Here is a 22176-nt window from a genome sequence, read left to right on the forward strand (position 1 = left end):
CCAGACATACATATCAATGGCTATGCTTATGAGGAATGACCAATAATTAATATTTTCTTTTACGAATTAATTCAGGATCTGGACAACTGTGTGGACTAACATGCAATTGACATCCTGGTACAGCCATTTACCTGGATATTGGCTGTTCTCAATTAAAAGATACAGATTTTTTTTTCTCTCTAGTGTTTTACAATAGTTTATCTACTATGCCATATATTTGTTTTTCTACAGAAGGGGAAATATTAGTGTTTATATAAACCATAAAATTTGTATAGTGGGGACTATTACACCTGATGTTTCTGGATAGTTTATTGGCAGACTTATCAGACAATCCAACTGTTTTTCCTCCATATCAAACAAGGTCTGGAAGTAAGAAGTTTTCCAGTCAGAAATGACAAACACAGATGGAATTAATCATACAGAACTGGGGCAGATTTACTTCTTTCACATAGTTCTTGGTAACAAAAACAAAATTTGTTACAGGCAGAGGGACAGAACCGTAAGTACACAATGTCAAAAGGCCTACTTTTAAATTTTTATTGTAGTTAAAGAGTTTATTTATTGAAAAAAACCAAAAAAAACAACCTGTCACCCCCATCTGAAAAATGGGACATACTGTGAAGTCTTTCAAGGTTAAAGTTTCTAGGAGGCTTTTTAGACTTCTCTCATTTCTATTAAAGGGTCAAATTAACCTCAGCTAACGAAATTCCGTGATTGGCCAATATCATAAACGCTTTGATTCAAAATTTTGTGGGGAAGAAACAGAATGGAGATGAAGAAGAAGGATCCATATGCCAAACACACCCAGGACTTGCAATCCTCATAGAACTACTAAAACAGCTAGAGTCTGGAATAATGCCATAAGAAGACCTGCTCGTGGATATGAAAGACAGTCAGTGTCTTTGTATCCTAACCCCAAAATCCTATTTTCAAGTTTCTTTGGGCAACAAGCTCATCTTCCAAATGCTTTATATAGGAATATACTAGGACCTCTTCTACCATAATTCTGATAGCTAAGTAACACTGTGTCTTTGTGGAATCACCCACAGGCTTGCCACAGTAAGGAGAGAGACTCTTTGTGAAATGACAAGGGCCTCCAGAAACTGGTGCAAAAGACAAAATGATAGGAACTATCTGGGAAACAGGAAGATAAAACAGTGGGATAAAAGCTGCCATTTGGGGATAAAATGGAAACAAAAGGAGAACCCCCATTTCTGTGTACCACAGCTCATGCTGTGAGACAGCAGCAATAAAGGCTGACACCCAGAGAAGTGGGCATTTTAGTGGGTTTTCTGCAAACATTTCAAGACACTTGGGGTCTAATGGGCTCCACAGATTTTCTGTGTGCATAATCATTTTGCAGAGTTTCAGCCCCTTGAACTTAATTTACCCACATCCAGACCCACAGCTGAGAAGGCTAGACCCAGAAAGTGAAAGGGACACATTACTGCATGAACAGCAGTGAAGGCCTTTTCCTCTGATTTGAGGGACCCCATGGCAAAAGCACCAGAGGCTTCTATCCTTCACAGAATTGGCTTGGCAGTGAAAATCAAAATCAAGACCACTTCACTCTCTACCTTTTAAAAAAAGTTGAATATTTTTATTGGGTCTTCAAGTCTGGGTCCCACAGTCCTCATCTGATGCCACTCTTAGCTCCGTACTGATTTCTCCCCTGACTTTTACATAGGGCTTGCCCAAGTAGCCTACTGCAGCCAAGGTTTCACTCCAAAGCTACCTCTCTAAGGTCTAAGGTTACTATGGTAGAGTTTTATACAACAGTTTTCCTTAAAAATATTCCACAATTTGTTATTCCCAAACAAAATAAGATTATGCACCACTCAGAGAAATTGGTTAGTCATTCTGAAGATGTCTAAGAACTATATCACTGCCAAAGAACAACATTTCTCAGTTCATATTCTTTCCTTCAATTTTCATTTGTACATCCACACTGTGGTTCACGAGTCGTCTGTTTTCCATTATCTTATAATCAAGTCAAGAGGACTTGGACTTATAGATCGTTTTCCAAAGCTGGATGCATTCACAGTTTGGTGCATACCAACGTGTATGAAAATAGGAACCCCACTTCCACTTTAATCTGATAATTCAACATCAGAGTCTTCTGATTTGGCTTTGGCAAGTTCTTCATGTACCTCCCTCACCATGAGAATACGTGTTAACATGGTGTCCAGGGTCCCAGGGTCTATTGGAAACGTGGAGTACCACATGGGGCTATTTGGAACACAGGAGCGCTCAGGTTGAAGGTAAAACACATCATTCCTCTGCTTCACACTTTCAGAACTATCCACAGGAAAAAAAAAAGAAAAAGAAAGAAAATTGGGATCAGAGAGTATAGGAAATATGTAACTACTCTTTAAATATAACGGCTCTCAACTTTTCCATACTGTGACTAATAAACAATGCACCCACAGATATAAATAAGTTTATAGGCATTTATGCTCCAGGAGCAACCTGTGACTCTGTATTTTTTCGCCTAGACTCAAGAATCACACTGGATTGAAAGTGAGTATAATGTTAATAGATGACAAAGTGTAAATCTTTCAGACTTTAGTACTTAAAACATTACCAGGAGTAACAAAAAATTCAATTCACATGTGACACTATGGCTGAGAACCACATATCCTCAGTGCCCAATATCCTGGAATGAATCCCAAGAGCACTCAATACACATTATCAAAGAACAAACCCAGTGATTATATTTCTTTGAGAAAAAAATGCTTTAGTGTGGATCTTACAACTCTTTAAAGTCATAAAGTTTCTGTAAGAAAAACACCACTCAAAAAATTTCAATTCTTTAAAAATAAATTGCTTTCCTATTTATAGAGTTAGTACTACAACTTTTCCCCTTCTTTTCTATATAAGTAATAAATTCACAGCAGTTTAGATATCACATAAAGTTGAGTAACACTTGTAAAGATCAAACAATGGCAGTGATTCTTGCTTTTCAAGAGATTTTTGGGAAAAAAATTTACAAAGGTGAAGCAATTTGTTTCTTGGTTCAAAATCCAGGCAGATATGAGAATGGGGAAAACATAAAATTGTAAGTAAATCCTTGTTTAGAGTTACAGACCAGCTACATTTCTGAAATCTATAGTATTTTAACTATTTTTTGCAGTGTGTTTTATCTAGTTCAGAGGAAAATCACTTACCATTTGGACAGGTAAAACTCATAAAGTCGGACTGGGCATCTTAGTGGGTTGTCAGTATTTTCTGCCATCTCCACACCCACTGGAACCTCATCATCTTCGCTTCGTTTCCTCTTGCCAACAGTTAGTTTATCTTGAGACAGGAAATTATAATCAAAGTATTAGAAAAGTCTTTCTTCGAGTCTTAAGACACCCAATGAGCTTTGCTTCTAGTCACTCCCTCTCCCTTCCTTTCACTTACTCACTCGTTCGACATTTATTGAAGACCTATGGAGGCACCAGATTAGTGCTGGGTTAATCAAACAAAGTCCCTGTCCTGTAAAATTTATGTTTCCCTTCTCACCAAAGTGGAGGCAGCATGACAAAAAGCATTGATGCTTGAGAGTACGTCTCAATTCTGAGCCTGAATTTAAGAGATTTTATTAGGCATAGGGTTGTTAAGCCACAGCAAAATAAAGAGAAAAAAGGGTTCCATATGTTCTTCTATAGTAGAGATCAAGACAGAAGTTGATCTCTTTCTCTGAAAATATTTCTCCTGTGGGGCACCCGTGTCCACTGGGCATTTAAGTTTCTTTCATTTGCATAGTATTATGAGAAATGAAATCTTTGCTGGGAAAAGAAATTCTCAGTAAGTTGACCATTTGATAAGGAAAGAGCAAACCCTTTTTCACCAACAGAATTTTGCAGAGGCCAAGGATTATCAGAAAGAAGCCGGGGTGAGACTTCCCTGGCGGTCCAGTAGTTAAGACTCCGCGCGTTCCAATGCAGGTGGTGCGCGTTCGATCCCTGGTTGAGGAGCTAAGATCCCACGTGCCTTGTGGCCAAAAACCCCACCAAAACATAAAACAGAAGCAATATTGTATCAAATTCAATAAAGACTTTAAAAATGGTCCACATCAAAAAAAAAAAAAAGGTCCACATCAAAAAAAAAATCTTAAAAAAAAAAAAAGTGGGGGTGGGGGGGAGCTTCCCTGGTGGCACAGTGGTTGAGAGTCCGCCTACCAATGCAGGGAACACGGGTTTGTGCCCTGGTCCGGGAAGATCCCACATGCCGCAGAGCGGCTGGGCCCGTGAGCCGTGGCCACTGAGCCTGTGCGTCCAGAGCCTGTGCTCCACAACGGGAGAGGCCACAACAGTGAGAGGCCTGCGTACCGCAAAAAAAACAAAAAGAAGAAAGAAAGAAGCCAGGGTGAAGACATGGAAGGTAGGCTGTTTCTTTCCCACTTTCTCCATTGAATTTTCAAGAGAGTATTAGGTGGATCTGAAAACCTGAGGAAAAAGGTTTTCTTGTTTTTTTCTTATAGATACTTTTAACAACTGATCCAGAACTTTCCCCAGCCTCCTGTATTAGTTATGACTTAAACAAAAGTCATCCAGTTTTCCATTTAGAGACTACCTAAATAATTTGCTAGCTGCTCATCCAGAAAAAGAAGCTAAATTTATTACCAATCTGGTAAAGCACCTAATCAGAAAACAGAGAAATGTTGCCTCCTTGCCTCTGCCTCCCTGAATTAATATCAATTAAGAGCATAAAGTGGGCTATATATAAACACAATAAAGGAAAGAGGACATGGATACATGGTGAAAAAGCAAGATAATCTTAGTATTTTATAAAGTAAAGGAGCAACTGAGAAAAAAGTTAACACAATGATGAACATCACAATTATTCTTTACAGATTTTAGTTTCAGTAATTTAAAATTCTCACATTGAAAACATATACTCCACTCTTTTCCCAAGGAAGTAACAGCTTCATTTGGGGAATTTTAGAACTTACAATTTTCTTCAAAATTAATAAATGTAATTTCTAGTTCCATAATAACAACATTAGTTTTTTAAACATTAAAAACAAACTATTACTTAATAGGCTGTTTTTGGAATGCAAGACCATAAACCTTCTAATAAAACAGTCACTGCTGATATTATTCTACTGTGTATGAAGGCAGTATACTCTAGGTCAGGTTTAAGTTCCTTCATATTTTGACAACGTTAACTAAGACGGAGCACTCTGGTAAAAAAAAAAAAAAGTTTTAGAAACAGTAGATGTAAAAGTTAAGCAAGTTCCTTTTAACTAGGAATTGACCTATCAGTTGCCTCTAAATCAGTGATTCCCAACCTTGGCTTTATATTTAAGTTCCCTGCAAAGTTTTAAAATGCAGATTATCTGGGCTATAGACCAATTAAATCAGTATTTCTAATTTAAAAGCCAATAAAACAGGACTTCCCTGGTGGTCCAATGGTTAAGACTCTGTGCTTCCACTGCAGGGGGCACAGGTTCAATACCTGGTCTGGGAACTAAGATCCTACAAGCCATGCAGCACAGCAAGGAAAAAAAAAAAAAAAACAATAGAAGTGATTCCTCTAATTTTGAGTTGAGCCTTTAACCTGGCCCTGACAATAAAGAAAAGCATTTAAATGTTAAAGCTATACTCTTCCATGTCTAGAATTTGCAATTACTCTTCTGTAATGTGTCTATTTGAATATTAATAAATTGACTTCAAATAGCAATCTTACAAGAGGGGGACAAGATGGCACAGTAGGAAGATCCTGGGCTCATCTCCTTCCATGAACACACCAAAATTACAACTACACATAGAGGAACTATCCCTGAGAAAGACCTGAAGACTGGCAGAAAAGATTTTCCACAACTAAGGATGAAAAAAAAATCCTCACTAAGATGGGTAGGAGGGGTGGAGATGGTATCTGGCCAGGACCCATACCTCTGGCACAGGGATCCACAAGCAGGGAGGAGATCAAAACTGTAGAGGTCCTCCTGAGGAGCAAAGGGTGCAAACCCCACTGAGCTCCCCAGCCTCGGGGGAACCATCACCAGAAAGACAAACCCCCATAACAACTGGCTTTGAAAACCAGTGGGACTTATGTCCAGAGAGCTGTAAGAAAATGAAACTCCACTCTAAAGGGCACATGCAAAAACTATCTTGCTCCAAGTCCCGTTGCAGAGGAAGTGGTTTGAAAAATACCTGGGTCATACGTAAAGGAGATTCATTGACTGATTTTATGGTGTGTGCAGGAGAGTCAGGGATCTTTTGTAATTTTCTCTGGTTATGTAGCCACTGGGCAACACCAGGATTTTTTGTTCACCTTCTACACCTAGCTGGTACAGTGCTGGTAGGCACCATTTATGACTCTCCACATCTCACCCCAGGTTCACCTGTAGATCCACCCCAGTTGACACTCCTCCAAAGCAACTCCATACGCTATCATACTCAGCAGGTGGCTTCAGCGAGCACTAGAGCCCAAAGCATCCCACCATCCTGCCACTCCCAGCAGGCTCCCTCAGCTGGTACTGGAGCCCCTCCAAAAGCAGCTCCCACCCTAGGAGATGGCCCCGCACACCAGAGTACCCGCAAGTCACAGCTGGGCATTATAGCCAGCTGTGCCAGGGGCCAGCCCTGCACACTAGCACACCCACAGCCATCATGGCCCAGCCACAACAGGAGGGTACATGCAGCCTTGTGCTACTGGGCCTCATAGGATACCTTTTACATAAAGCCATGCTTTTAAGAATGGGAGATGTAGCTGATCTATCCAGTACATAGAAACAAACACAGAGAGCTAGGAAAACTGAGGAGACAAAGGAATTGTTCCAAAGGAAAGAACAAGACAAAATACTCAAAAAAAAAAAAAAAAAAAAAAAAGAACTAAACAAAACAAAGATAGACAATCTACCAGATAAAGAGTTCAAAATAATGGTCATAAAGATACTAACCGAATTCAGGAGAAGAATGGAGGACCACTGTGAGACCTTCAACGAAGAGATAAAGAAAATAAAAAAGAACCAATCAGAGATAAAGAATACAATGACTGAAATGAAAAATCCACTAGAGGGAATCAGTAGCAGATTAGATGAAGCAGAAGAATGGATCAGTGACCTGGAAGAAAGAGTGGTAGAAATCACCCCACTGTAACAGCAAAAGGAAAAAAAAACTGAGGATAGCTTACCTCTGGGGACAACATCAAGCATACTAACATTTGCATTATGAGGACTCCAGAAGGAGGAGAGAAAAAGAAACAGAAAACTTATTTGAAGAAAAAATGACTGAAAACTTGACTAACCTGGAGAAGTCATCCAATTTCAGGAAACAGAGAGTCCCAAACAAGATGAACCCAAAGAAACCCACACCAAGACACATTATAATTAAAATGTCAAAAGTTAAAGATAGAGAGAGAATATTTAAAGCAGCAAGAGAAAAACAACTAGTTACATATAGGGGAGCCTGCATAAGACCATCAGCTGGCTTTTCAGCAGAAACTTGACAGGCCAGAAGGGAATGGCATGAGATGTTCAAAATGCTGAAAGGAAAAAATTTACAACCAAGACTACTCTATCTGTCAAGATTATCATTCAGAATTAAAGGAGAAATAAAGTTTCCCAGAGAAGCAGAAACTAAAAGAGTTTATCATTACTAAACTGACCTTACAATAAACATTCAAGGGACTTCTTTAAACATAAGAAAAGGCCATAACTAGAAATATGAAAATTATGGAAGAAAAAAAATCTCAATGTAAAGGCAAACATATAGTAAAGGTAGTGAATCAACCACCTATGTACATAGTATGAAGATTTAAAAAGTAGTAAGATCATATAATCTATAATTATTAAAGAATATACAAAATTTTTAAAAAGTAAAGTATGTCAAAAACATAAAAGGTGAGGGGGGGGAGTAAAAATGTAGTACTTTTAGAATGCACTCAAACTTAGGCAACCATCAACTTAAAATAGACTGCTATATACATAAGTTGTTATGTAACAGCCTTATGATAACCACAAACCAAAACCCAATAACAGATATACATACGAGGGCTTCCCTGGTGGCGCAGCGGCTGAGAGTCCGCCTGCCGATGCAGGGGACGCGGGTTCGTGCCCCGGTCCGGGAAGATCCCACATGCCACGGAGCAGCTGGGCCCATGGGCCATGGCCACTGAGCCTACGCGTCCGGAGCCTGTGCTCCGCAACGGGAGAGGCCACAACAGTGAGAGGCCCGTGTACCGCAAAAAAAAAAAAAAATAGATATACACATGAAAAATAAAAAAGAATACAAACATAACACTAAAAAGCCATTAAATCGCAAGGGAATAGAGCAAGAGAAAAAGAAACAGACAAGAACAATATAACCAACCAGAAAACAATGAACAAAATGGTAATAAGTATGTACCTATCAGTAATTACTTTACATGTAAATAGACTAAATGCTGCAATCTAAAGACACAGGGTGGCTGACTGGATACCAAAATAAGATCCATATATATGCTGCCTACCAGAGACTCACTTCAGATCTAAAGAAAACACACAGACTGAAAGCAAGGGGGATAGAAAAAGATATTCCATGCAAATGGAAATGAAAAGACAGCTGGGGTGGCAATACTCATATCAGACGAAACAGACTTTAAAACAAAGAGACAAAGAAGGACACTGCATAATGATAAAGGGATCAGTCCAACAATAAGAAGAAACACTTGTATATATGTATGCATCCTACACAGCAGCACCTAAATATATAAAGCAAATATTAAGAGACATAAAAGGAGAAAGTGACAGTAACACACTAACAGTAGGGGACTTTAACACTCCACTTACATCAATGAACAGATCATCCAAACACAAAATAAATAAGGAAACATTGGCCTTAAATGACACATTTGACCAGATGGACTTAATAAATAGTACATTCCACCCCAAAATAGTATAACATTCTTTTCAAGTACACATGGAACATTCTCCAGGATAGATCACATGTTAGGCTACAAAACAAATCTCAATAAGTTTAAGAAAACTGAAATCATATTAAGCACCTTTCCTAACCACAAGGGTACCAGGCTAGAAATCAATTAAAAGAAAACCACTGGCAAAAACAAATATGTGGAGTCTAAATAACATGCTACTAAACAACCAATGGATCACTGAAGAAATCAAAGAGGAAATCAAAACATACTTTGAGACAAAATCTATGGGATGCAGCAAAAACAGTTCTAAGAGAGAAATTTATAGCAATATTGGTCTACCTTAGGAAACAAGAAAAATCTCAAATAATCTAACCTTACACCTAAAGGAACTAGAAAAAGAACAACCAAAACCCAAAATTAGCAGAAGGAAGGAAATGATAAAGATCAAAATGAAAATAAATGAAACAGAGACTAAAAAACAATAGAAAAGAGCCTGTCCTTTGAAAAGATGAACAAAATTGACAAACCTTTAGCCAGATTCATCAAGAAAAAAAAAGAGAGGGCCCAAATAAATAAAATGAAAAATGAAACAGAAGTTACAATTGACACCACAGAAATACAACAGATCGTAAGAGATTACTATGAACAACTATACGCCAACAGACTGGACAACCGAGAGGAAATGGATGAATTCCTAGAAACATACTATCTTTCAAGACTAAATCAGGCGAGAAACAGAAAACATGAACAGACCAATTACCAATAATGAAACTGAATCAGTAATCATAAAACTCCCAACAAACAAAAGTCTGGAACCAGATGGCTTTACAGATGAATTCTACCAAACATTTAAAGAAGAGTTAATATCTATCTCTCTCAAGCTATTCCAAAACATAGAAGAGAAAGGAACTCTTCCAAACTCATTCTACAAGGCCAGCATGATACCAAAACCAGACAAAGACACCAAAGAAATAAAATTACAGGCCAATATCGCTGATAAACACAAATGCAAAAATCCTCAACAAGATATCAGCAAACTGAATTCAACAATACATTAAAAGGATCATATACCATGAGCAAGTGGGATTTATCCCAGGGATGCAAGGATGGATCAATATTCACAAATCAACATGATATACCACATTAAGAAAATGAAGGATACAAAGCACAAGATCATCTCAATAGATGCAGAAAAAGCTTTTGAAAAAATTCAACATCCATTTCTGATAAAAACTCTCAACAAAGTGGCTACAGAGGGAATATACCGCAACATAATAAATGTCATGTATGACAAACTCACAGCTAACATCATACTCAATGGTGAAAAGCTGAAACTATTTCCTCTAAGATTGGGAATAAGACAAGGATGCCCACTCTTGCCACTTTCATTTAACATGGTATTAGAAGTCCTAGCCATGGCAATCAGATAAGAAGAGGAAATTTTAAAAATCCAAACTGGAAAGGATGAAGTAAAACCACCACCATCTTCAGATGACATGATACTGTATACAGAATATTCTAAAGACACTACCAAAGAACGATCAGAATAAATAAATTCAGTAAGTACATTTTACAGGATACAAAACATGCAGAAATCTTTTGCATTTCTATACACTCATGACCATCTATCAGAAAGAGAAATTAAGAAAACAATTCCATTTACAATTGCATCAAAAATAATAAAATACCTAGGAATAAATTTAACCAAAGAGGTGAAAGACCTGTACTCTAAAAACTGTAAGACACTGATGAAAGAAATCAAAGACAACACAAATAAATGGAAAGATACACCATGCTCATGGATTGAAAGAATTAATAGTGTTAAAATGTCCATCCCAAAATAACTTACAGATTCAATGCAATGCTATCAAAATACCAGTGGCATTTTTCACAAAAATAGAGCAGATACTCCTAAAATTTATAGGGAACCACAAAAGACCCCAAATAGCCAAAGCTATCTTGAGTAAGAAGAACAAAGCTGGAGGTTCACACTCCCTGACTTCAAACTACAGTTGACCCTTAAACAACACAAGTTTGAACAACGTGGATCCACTTATACATGGATATTTTTTCAATAATTAGATACTATGGTACTATACAATCACGGCTGTTTGAATCTGCAGATGTGAAACTGTGGATAAGGAGGGCTGACTGTAAAATTATATGTGGATTTTGGACTGTGAGTAGGGTTGGTGGCCCAACCTACGTATTGTTTAAGGGTCAACTGCATACCACAAAGCCATAGTAATCAAAACAGTATGACAGTGGCACAAACACACAGATCAATGGAACAGAATAGCTTGCCCAGACATAAACCCATGCTTATATGGCCAATTAACGTATGACAAAGGAAGCAAGAATATACAATGGGGAAAGGACAGACTCTTCAGTAAATGGCGTTGGGAAAAGTGGACAGCTACATGGAAAAGAATGAAACTGGACCACTTTTTTCACATCATATACAAAATTAAACTCAAAATGGATTAAAGACTTAAACGTTAAGAACTGAAACCATAAAAGTCCTAGAAGAAAACACAGGCAGAAAACTTTGACATCGGTTTTAATAATATTTTTTTGGATCTGTCTCCTCAGGTAAAGACAACCAAAGCAAAAATAAACAAATGGGACCACATCAAACTAAGAAGATTTTGCATAGCAAAGGAAACCCTTAACAAAATGAAAAGGCAACCTACTGAATGGGAGAGGATATTTGCAAATTATATATCTGGAAAGGGGTTAATATCCAAAATGTATAAAGAACTCAGAGAACTCAATATCCAAAAAACAAACAAAAAATGCAATTAAAAAATGGGCAGAGGATCTGAATAGCCATTCCCAAAGGGACATACAGATTGCCAACAGAAACACGGAAAGGTGCTCCACATCACTAATCATCAGGGAAATGCAAGTCAAAACCACAATGAGATAACGCCTCACACTTGTCAGAATGACTATCATGTAAGGGACAAGAGATACCAAGTGTTGGCAACGATGTGTAAAAAGGGGAACACTCACGCACTGTTGGTGGGAATGTAAACTGGTGCAGCCATTCTGAAAAAACAGTATGGAGCTTCCTCAAAAATTAAACATAGAACTACCATATGATCCAGCAATTCCACTTACTGGTATTTTTTACCCGAAGAAAACAAAAACACTAATTCAAAAAGATATTTATACACCCCTATGTCCACTGCAGCATTATTGATAATAGCCAAAATATGGAAGTGTCCATCAACAGAATGGTTTAATTCACTCAGCTATAAAAAAGAATGAAATCTTGCCATTTGTGACAACATAAAGGGTGTTATGCTAAGTAAAATAAGTCAGTGAGAAAAAGAAAAATACCATCTGATTTCACCTATATGTAGAATATAAAAAATAAAACAAATGAACATACAAAACAGAAATAGACTCACAGCTACAGAGAACAAATTGGTGGTTGCCAGAGGGAAGAGGGGTGGGGGATGGGCAAAACAGGTGAAGGGGATTAAGAGGAACGAACTTCCAGTTATAAGATAAGGCACAGGAGGTAACATACAGCATAAGGAATATGGCCAATAATACTGGAGTAACTCTGTACGGAGACAGACAGTTACTAGACTTATCATGGTGATCATTTCATAATGTATTTAAATGTCAAGTCTCTATGTTGCACACCTGAAACTAACATAATATTGTACATCAACTATGCTTCAATTTAAAAAAAAGAATGAAAGAAAGAAAACTTAAAAACTCCCACCACACACCTGGTTCTGTCTCCTGCTTTTGTGAAGGTGGGAAGAACCTCAGATATGTCATCTTGGTACTGTACTTCAGAGTCCTGGTCCGTCTCATCACATGGGCAAAGGAAAGCTTCAAGTGCTCAGTAACATTCTTTAGTTGAAAGTATTTGGTATTGAAGAAAAGGAGGGTGTTCAAGAGGACGATTGGTGAGTAAGCGCCCAGCTGTTTGCACTCCCACAAATGCTCTTCTTCAATGCGAGAGAACATGTAACCTGAACAGAAGAAAGGGGAAAAAGAAACAGTACTAAGCTCCTGCTAAATGGGACTAAGTAATTTCTCTAATCCTCAGACAGGAAGATACTAAGGAAAAGGCTGTTGCCCTCTTTCTCCCTCTCCCTCATACAGAACAACAAGCACTGCAAAGAAAAGGGCAGATGATGCCCCTGAGGCAGACGTTGTGAGCACTCCCCTGAGACAGTTTTAATCTATTGTTACTTTAGACCAGGGGCTGGTAAAATTTTTCTGTGAAGAGCCAGATGGTAAACATATTAAGCACTGTGGGCCATGAGGGCTTTGAAAACAACTTTGTTGTTGTAAAAGATAAGGAAGTGTAGACAATACATAAACAAATAGGTGTGGCTATTTGTAAAATTTATTTATAGAAACAAATTTGAATTTCATTCAATTTTCACAGGCCACAAAATATTTTTCTTTAATTTTTTCCCCAACTATTTAGAAATGTAAAGAATATTTTTAGCTCATGTACTATACAGAAACAGGCAGCAGGCCTGATCTGGCCCATGAGCTGCAGTTTGCAGACTCCTGTTTGAGATCATTCTGTTTACTGTTAACTGGTTCAGTTTTATTTGTCTAATATCTTTAGAGGACAGATAGAGCTCTCTCTCCCTCCTATCTCTTCTTATTTTAAATTTATATTAAGAGCGATTGCTTCACGATAACTTATCTGGATTTTTCTTGAAAAGCAGAGGTCAGAAAAAATAAAATGAGTATACTTTTAAATGGACCTTCCTCATGATACCCCTTAAACACAGGTCTTTCCTAACGTTCTCTCCCCAATCCCCTTTGTTGCTGCTTCTGCATTCTATTCCTGGAAGACTATCCATGAACACAGATTTATTACTTGCAAAAATCTATGTCTCTAGCCCCCTATTTGAATGCTAAATGCATCATGCCACCACACTGCTCATAATGCGTCAAAGGTGCCCTGTAGCCCAACAGAAAGGGCACACATTTCTGGGCATCACATTTAACCTCTCCATTCATAGCCAAGGAGCATGAGACCAGGAGTGAATTAGGGACTTATCCAAAGACATATGGCACAGACAATTCAAGGATGAAGACTTAACTCTCTTTAACAACCAGTTCAGGGTACTTTTTATAAACTACTGAAAAAGGTCCATTGCTAACAGAGTCTAAAAGTAGCATATGTGCCAGCTACTGATACCATGTACAACTTTACCAAAACTACCAGATCAAAAATGGTTTCTAAAAAGTAAATGTAACCTTCAGTTGTTTTTTATATTCAATAGTTAGTATCTATTCATGTACTGTATGGAAGGTATACTTTTACTAAAATAATTGATAATAAACCAAAGACTTTCTCCTCAAAAGTCCAAATATGTTATAAATCAAGACAAATATAAAATGAACAATTTATAAAAAGAGAATCACAAAACAAGCAATTTAAGAAGGTATATCATGAAAAGAATCAAAATATAATCATCCTACCATTAGGAAGTATTGTAGGTTCCCATATTTTCAAGAGTTTGGTAAGTTCAATCATAAATCTGGAATAGGGCTCAGTAAAAATGTTATCTATTCTACCATTTTCAAACAGGTACTACAAGAGAAAAAAATGGAAACATATATGTTGATACAAAAAAACCCACAAGTTTTTAAAAAGAATATTTTTAGGAATATAGTTTACCCTTAGTTTTTATCCTTACAATACTGTGAACCATTTTAAGGATACAGTTAAAACACCACAATTTAAGCTAAAGATGCTTTTCACATGAATTAGCATTATCTTGAGCACTGAGCTTGTAAGGTAAAGTTTTCTATTTCCTTTTAAAAACATGAATGGTATAAAATAATTATAAGTACCTTTTAGTTAGTTAATAAAACTGATATACAAAAAATTGGTCCTAATTCAAATTTCTCAAATCATTTTTCTAATTCTCAATGTCTGAGGTGCGCTCTTAGCAGTTTGTTTGTTTTTTAGCCTAGTTACAAGATGACTTCCTGCAAATAATATAGTTATCTAGTGTCAGATAACCTGAGGCTATCCAGAATTTAAAACTATTTATTTGGAGGCTTCTAACCACAGCTCTCAACTCTCTGCCTCACAAGCCAGCCTTCAAAAAGTTCAAGTCTAATTATACGACTTAAAAGTATGCTAATTATAACCATCAAGAATCATATCACAGGGCCTTCCCTGGTGGCACAGTGGTTAAGAATCCACCTGCCAATACAGGGGACATGGATTCAAGCCCTGGTCCAGGAAGATCCCACATGCCGCGAAGCAACTAAACCCGTGTGCCGCAAGTACTGAGCCTGTGAGTCACAACTACTGAGTCCATGTGCCTAAAGCCTGTGCTCTGCAACGAGAAGCCACTACAATGAGAAAGCCGCGCACTGCAATGAAGACTAGCCCCCACTCGCCACAACTAGAGAAAGCCCGTGTGCAGCAACAAAAAAAAAGACCCAATGCAGCCCCCCCAAAAAAAAGAATCACATCACAGAATGGGAAACACGCAACAGCTTGAGTAAATTACTGTTAAATATTTTGACGGTGCAGGTCAGGTCAGAGTCAAGCACTTCAGAGAAATACAATGAATAGAACAAGAGAATAACACAAAGTAGCATAATTATATGCTAAAAATCTTTCAGTGTTGTTTTTTTTTTTTTTTTTTCGTGATACGCGGCTTCTCACTGTTGTGGCCTCTCCCGTTGCGGAGCACAGGCTCCGGACACGCAGGTTCAGCGGCCATGGCTCACGGGCCCAGCTGCTCCACGGCATGTGGGATCTTCCCGGACCAGGGCACGAACCTGTGTCCCCTACATCGGCAGGCGGACTCTCAACCACTGCGCCACCAGGGAAGCCCCTAGTGTTTTTAAGATCTGGTATTTTAAACTTATTTATCTATGGTTATCTTGGTTTCCTGCTTTTTGATCTATGTATGACTTGCAGTAAATTTTTATTTCCACTTAAATTTATTCCGGCTAATAAAAATTACACACCATTTCAACGTGCATTTTTATAGGCCTCTTCAAAGGCAATTTATGATTGTATTGCCAGATTACAGTTTTGTTGTTGAAAAGTATTCTTCATTTTCTTCTTTATTTTAATAAAGTTATTTTCACAACTTAAAAATATTATATCCTCATTATGGAAAGAGTTTAAAATACAGAAAAGGTGGAAGAAAGATATACTCAAACTCACTACACAAAGGCAACTACTGGTAACAGTCAGGAGTTATTTCAATCTTAAAAAACATTTTCTTTATGAATACACAGAATTGAGTTTTGTACATTTACTCAAATATGAGTACCTATAAAATACATGGGTTTAAAAAAAAAAATCACTTCCCCCTTAGATCAGAAACAAGATAAAAATGCCACTTCTACTGAACATTGTACAGGAAATTCTAGCCAGAGTAATCAGGTGAGAAAGAGAAATAAAAAGTGTTGAAATAGGAAAGGAAGAAGTAAAACCATCTCTATATGCAGTGACATGAACCTATATATAGAAAATTCTAAAGTGTCTACAAAAAAACTAGTTATTAGAGCTAGTAAATGAACTTAGTAAAGCTGCATAGTATAAGCAACACAAAATCAGTTGTAATAAACAATCCAAGGAGAAAATTAAGAAAATTCCATTTACGACAGCATCAGATAGAATAAAATACTTAAGAATACATTTAACAAAAGAGGTATGTGATTTACACACTTAAAACTACATAAAACTGCTGAAATTAAAGAACACCTAGGAAAAACATCTTGTACTCATGAATCTAAAGACAAAATTGTTAAAACAGCAATATTCCCCAAAGCAATCTACAGATTCAATACAATCCTATCAAAATCCCAACGGTTTAGTTTTTGAAGAAATGGAAAAGTTGATCCTAAAAATTGATATGAAATTGCAAGGAACCTCGAATAGCCAAAAGAATCTTGAGGAATCACACTTCCCAATTTCAAAACTTACTACAAACCTACAGTAATCAAAATAGTGAGTACTACCATAAGAATAGCCATAAACCAATGTATTAAAAACTGAGAGTCCAAAATAAACACATGCATATTTAGTCAAACGATTTTTGACAAGGATGTCTCCTGTCACCTATGTCAAATCACCTATGTCACTTCTTTTGTGAACTATTTATGCCTTTTTTGTGCATTTACCAATAAAATGCACCGACCTCAATTTCTCTTATTCTAACAGTCTCAGTTTAACTTATAAAAGGCTTATATGACCAAGACTTTTAAATCAGGGTCAGTAGTTCATTAAGAAGAGAGTATACGAGCAATACCAAACAAACAATATACACTATAAGTTTTCAGCTTAATTCACAAGTTCTATCAGAATTATTAAAAATGCAATAGATTTTGTAACAATTATTGAATTTCATACCTGCTGAATTCCAAGGCACAAGTATAAGATACTGTCTGGATCATACTTTTCACCATTTGGTCTCCGCACTTCTTGAATAAACTGGCATAAGCCTAAACTCAACTCAGCAAAAGTGCAGGACAGAATATCTTCCTTCAGCTTGACAGAGCGGACTGTGGAAAGGTAGAAAACATCTGAAATACTAACTTATAGAAAAATAATAACATTACTCAATTCACTGAATAAACACTGACTACACTGCCCCAGGTATTGTGGTGTACACTGGTGAATACATGGATTAAAGACAGATCCTGATCTCAAGGCTTTTTTAGGTAAAGAAATAAAGACAGTGAAGCACATATGATGTAATAGGGTGCTATGACAGGGGTTTTATCTAAATAAAATTCTATGAAAAAAAATAAGGGCCATCTAATAGACAGGGAAGGGTCATGTTAGATTCTGGGAGATGTGAAAGGTGGAGAAGAATTAAACAAGTGGAGAAAGAATTCCAATTTGAGGATATAAAAAGATTTCCCGAAGTATACTCCACAAAATACTAATCATGTGAGAGCTCAAGAAAACTGGGTTTCTAAGATCTGATAAATTTGGAAAACAGCAGTATGTTATACCTGCCTCTAAAGAATTCACAATGTTTTTTAACATATTAAAGGCTCTGGAGATATCTGCAAAAAAGAATGCTGTTTAACTTTCTTTAAAGTCATATTTATTTGAATAAGGAACACTTTAAGTAACATATAACTTCATGCCTTTGAAAATGCCAGAAAATATAGTATGTGCTCAACCACAAAAGTGAAAAGGTTCAGGGGACTCAGGTGAACAGCAGAAAAGAAAAGAGGGCAGATGCGGGCAGATCATGGTAAGCCTCATATATTACATTAAGAGTCTGAAGACAACTAAGAACTGAATTAGTTTTAGGCAGGAGAGTTATCTAATTTGACTTGTAGAGATCTTACTGCAACAGACTGGTCCACACTGTGGGATGAGTTGAAACACTCTTTCTAGTTACTGCTTTTCTGCATTTAGAAAACACTGCATGTTTCCAAAGATACACTTGAGCTCCCCTGAGTTGGTTTTGCAAATTGAAATAGGTGATTCATGAGGGCAAGGACCATGTCTGATCTTTTCACCTGAGTGCCTACAACCATGCCTTATACATGACAGGTGTATTCAGTAAGTATTTTTTTTGGATGAATGAGTAGCGGAAATGAGTAGGCATCCCCTGTGGCTACTGCATTTAGGCTTGGTGGTCTAATACAATATTACTTCTCCATTTTCACTACCCCTCCTTTTTTCTTTCTTTTTAAATTTTTATTTTTTTAAATTGAAGTACAGTTGACTTACATATCCACTGTTTCGTTTGTTTATTTTTTGGCCACGCTGTGCGGCATGCAGGATCTTAGTTCCCCAATAGGGGACTGAACCTGTGCCCCCTGCTTTGGGAGAACAGAGTCTTAACTACTGGACCACCAGGGAAGTCCCTACCCTTCCTTCTTTCTTAAAAACTCAAACTGTAAGGTGAAAGGCCTAGTAAACCCCCATAACAGGAGTATATTTATATCACTCTGGAGCAGAGAGATTATACTTGATCTGTGGGAACTCCATGAGTCAGTCACAGACCACAGCAGCAACTAACTGCTCCAATAATGAGGGTAGACTGAGGCAAAGCCAAGAGTGCATGCAATCACCCAGGTATCAGAGAGAAGGTATAGTTGGAAAGGGACAAAAAAATCTAGTTACAAGGACATATTCATTCCTGCCCCATCTCATCCCACAAAGATTGTATAAGTATCTTATATAAAACACAGATAATAAAAAAGCAAAATACAAACTGAAAACAAAGTTTAGAATAGAACAACCAGGGAAAAAAGAAAGCTAATGATCAGGGTTCTAAAATTATACAGTGTTGCTCTATTTGAACTGTTTATTGGGTTCCAAAGATCTTGGCACCAAAAATGAAACCTGCAATCATGGTCAATCATATACAGCTCCTTGATAGGAAAAATTCCTACAGTAACAGCAAGGCTTTTCCAGGTATTCTTCTTAACAACAACAACAAAAAGTGTTACACTGGGTTCCACACTGATTATTCTACAAATATAGGGCTCAAGAAAACAGATTTGAGTTACTTGCATAGTGTTAGAAAAAGAAACAGAATTCCTTATATTTGCACAAGAAACTCATGATCAGAAGATACAACCTTACCTTTATAACAAGCTCTTTAAAATTGGGAGAGGATATTAATTTCTCTTTTTAAACATAAACTTCAAATTTTAAATAATTTTAAATATTCCATTTACAAATTTAAAATCAACAATGATATTACAAGCAATTCAGATCACAAGGAGAGAAATTTTACCTCTACAGCCTGGCTCTGAAGATTCTTGAGAGAGTGCATGGTCTTGAGCACTTCCTAAAGGGTCAGAACACGGGCTAGATGAGGCATGTTCAACTCCTGACAAAGAAAGAAAAATTAATGAGAATAAATAAAGATGGGGAAAAAAATTAAGTAAAGCCAAAATCAAAGTTTTATGGGATTTCTGACCTACTATTTATCCCTTTTGAGTAGACTTATGACTTTATCTGTATTCCTCCCACCCCCTAAATCGAGACACAAATTCATGCCGTGTATTTACCACATTTCAGATCCCCCTGCTCTTCCTTGGCATTTTTCCACTGAACCCAGTTCTTCCAGGCATTTACCCCATACATGTATTTCAGTGTCATCCCAGACACTGAGCACCCTTGAAAGGCTCCTTGAATAAGACTCCTGGGCTCCACAGACACTACAGACTTCTTCCGTCCCTGTAAGAATTCCAAAAATTTACAGAATATAAAATTTAGTTTCAGAGCTTTAAGAATCGGGATTCTCAAAGACAGAATGGGCATAAATTTACAGAAAATGCAATTTAGTATTAGATCCCAAAGATTCAGAGTTCTTAGAGCTAGAAAGAGCTTAGTCATCTAATCCAATCCATATGAGAAAAGAAAAAAAGAGAAAATTGAAGTGTAGAAGGTAATATTTTAATAATCACTAACATTTGGGTATTTACTATGTTCCGGATGCTGGATCCACCCAATGAGGTATGAATAACAGTTATTACCACTCAGGTCTATTTAATGGAACATACGAATAGATGGCTCTAAAAGAAGCCTCAATAAATTCTCTAACTACAATGGAATTCAGCTAGAAATCAGTAATGAAACAGTGTTAGAAAAATCCTGAAAACTCAGAAATTAAACAACACATGTTAAGAAACCACAAATGCGATTAGAGAATATTTTGAACTTAAGTAAAAATGAAAACAAAACGTATCAAACTTTATGTAATAGTGCTAAAGCAGTGCTTATAAGGGCATTTACAGTATTAAAATGCTTCTATGAGAAGTGAAAGAAGTCTAAAATCAATAATCTAGCCTCTGTGTTAAGAAACTAGAAAAAAGACTTCATTAAAACCCAAAGTAAGGAAATAATAAAAAGAAGAGCAAAAATCAATAAAAAGAAAAGATAAAGGAAAAATCAATAAAATGAAGAGCTGGCACTTTTAGAAGGTTAAAAAAACATGACAAATCTCTAGCTAGAATGATCAGGGATAAAAGAAAAAAGACACAAATTATCAACACCTGACCCCACACATATAAAAAGAATAATAAAACTGTGAATGTCATTATGACAATAAACTAGACAGCTTAGATAAATTGAACAAATTTCTTGAAAGACACAAACTAACAAAGCTTGCTCTAGAAGAAACAGATAACCTAAGTAGCTAGAGAAATTCAATTCATATTTTAAAACCTTCCCATAAAAAAAAAAATCCAGACCCAGATGGCTTCACTGTTGAAGTCTACCCAAGAATTAAGTAATTATATAAACTGTATTTCAGAAAATAGAAGAGGAGGAACACTAACTCACTTACGTTACTATTATCCTGACAGCAAGGCCAGATAAAGTCATCACAAGAAAACAGATCAATAGCTCTTTTAAACTGAGACACTTAAAACCTTAACAAATATTAGCAAACTGAATCCAGCAACGTACAGAAGAATAAAAACATCAAAAGAAAGTAGTGCTCGTCCCATAAATGCAAGGTTAGTTTATAATTTAAAAAATTAATGTATTTCACCACTTTAAAAGACTCAGAAAAGAAAAACCAGATGATCATCTCAAGAGATCACCTGACAAAGTTCAAAACACAATCAAAAACACTCTGAGCAATTAGAAATAGAAGGGAACTTCCTGAAATTGATAGAGGTCATCTATGAGAAACATATAGGTAATATCATACTCAATATTGTAAGGCTGAACACTTCCCTAAAATTGGGAAGAGGCATGAAGGTCTGCACTCATTACTTATTAAACATTGTACTAAAGATCCTTGTTAATGCAGTAAATCAAAAAAAGAAAGAAAATGCACTAAGATTGTAAAGGAAAAAGTGAAACTGCCTTTATTTACAGATAATATGATTGTGTAGGTAGAAAATCCTAAGGATTTCAGTTGAGCAAAATCACCGTATATAAAATCAATATACAAAACCATCTCTATTTCTATGTCAATGAAGAACACTAGAAAAGGAAATTTAAAAATAACGCTATTCACAACAGGATCAAAAATATATTAAAATACTTATTAGATAAGTTTGACAAAGTATAAGACTTGTAAAATGAAAAATACAAAACACTGTTGGGAGATAATCTGAATAAAGGTGAAAGATACCATCTTTATGGACTGGATGGCTCAAAGTTGCTAGGATGTCAATTCTCTGCAAATTGATCCATGGATTAAGAACAGCCCCAATCACAATTTCAGCAGACTTTTTTGTAGAAATTGACAAGCTGATTCTAAAATGTATATGGAAATTCAAATAAAACCTTTGAAAAAGATGAACAAAGATGGAAGACCTACACTCCTATTTCAAGACTCACTGTAAAGCTACATTAATCAAGTCAGTTGGTAC

At 36.6% G+C, this 22176-nt stretch overlaps 1 protein-coding gene across 8 annotated transcripts in view; it reads right to left on the reverse strand.

Annotated features, from left to right (window-relative positions):
- Nucleotides 1-410: 410 nt before the first annotated feature.
- Nucleotides 411-22176, reverse strand: part of ZMYM4 (zinc finger MYM-type containing 4) — a 174824-nt gene continuing 153058 nt past the window's right edge. For 7 of the 8 annotated variants that reach the window (XM_089896248.1, XM_089896239.1, XM_089896252.1 and 4 more), the window contains 8 exons: nt 19858-20026; nt 19581-19676; nt 17225-17376; nt 14320-14431; nt 12594-12842; nt 7983-8126; nt 3168-3297; nt 411-2298 (listed from right to left, as the gene is read on the reverse strand). In XM_089896248.1, coding sequence (XP_089752374.1) covers nt 2091-2298; nt 3168-3297; nt 7983-8126; nt 12594-12842; nt 14320-14431; nt 17225-17376; nt 19581-19676; nt 19858-20026 — 1260 coding nt within the window. In that variant the 3' untranslated portion in view covers nt 411-2090. The remainder of the gene's footprint in view (nt 2299-3167; nt 3298-7982; nt 8127-12593; nt 12843-14319; nt 14432-17224; nt 17377-19580; nt 19677-19857; nt 20027-22176) is intronic. The other variant, XM_089896261.1, reaches the window with a different exon arrangement.

The sequence above is a fragment of the Delphinapterus leucas genome, chromosome 1 (genome assembly GCF_059928025.1).
Source record: "Delphinapterus leucas isolate spDelLeu-1000000601 "Yukka" chromosome 1, BTC_Dleu_Yukka2, whole genome shotgun sequence".
NCBI lineage: Eukaryota > Metazoa > Chordata > Mammalia > Artiodactyla > Monodontidae > Delphinapterus > Delphinapterus leucas.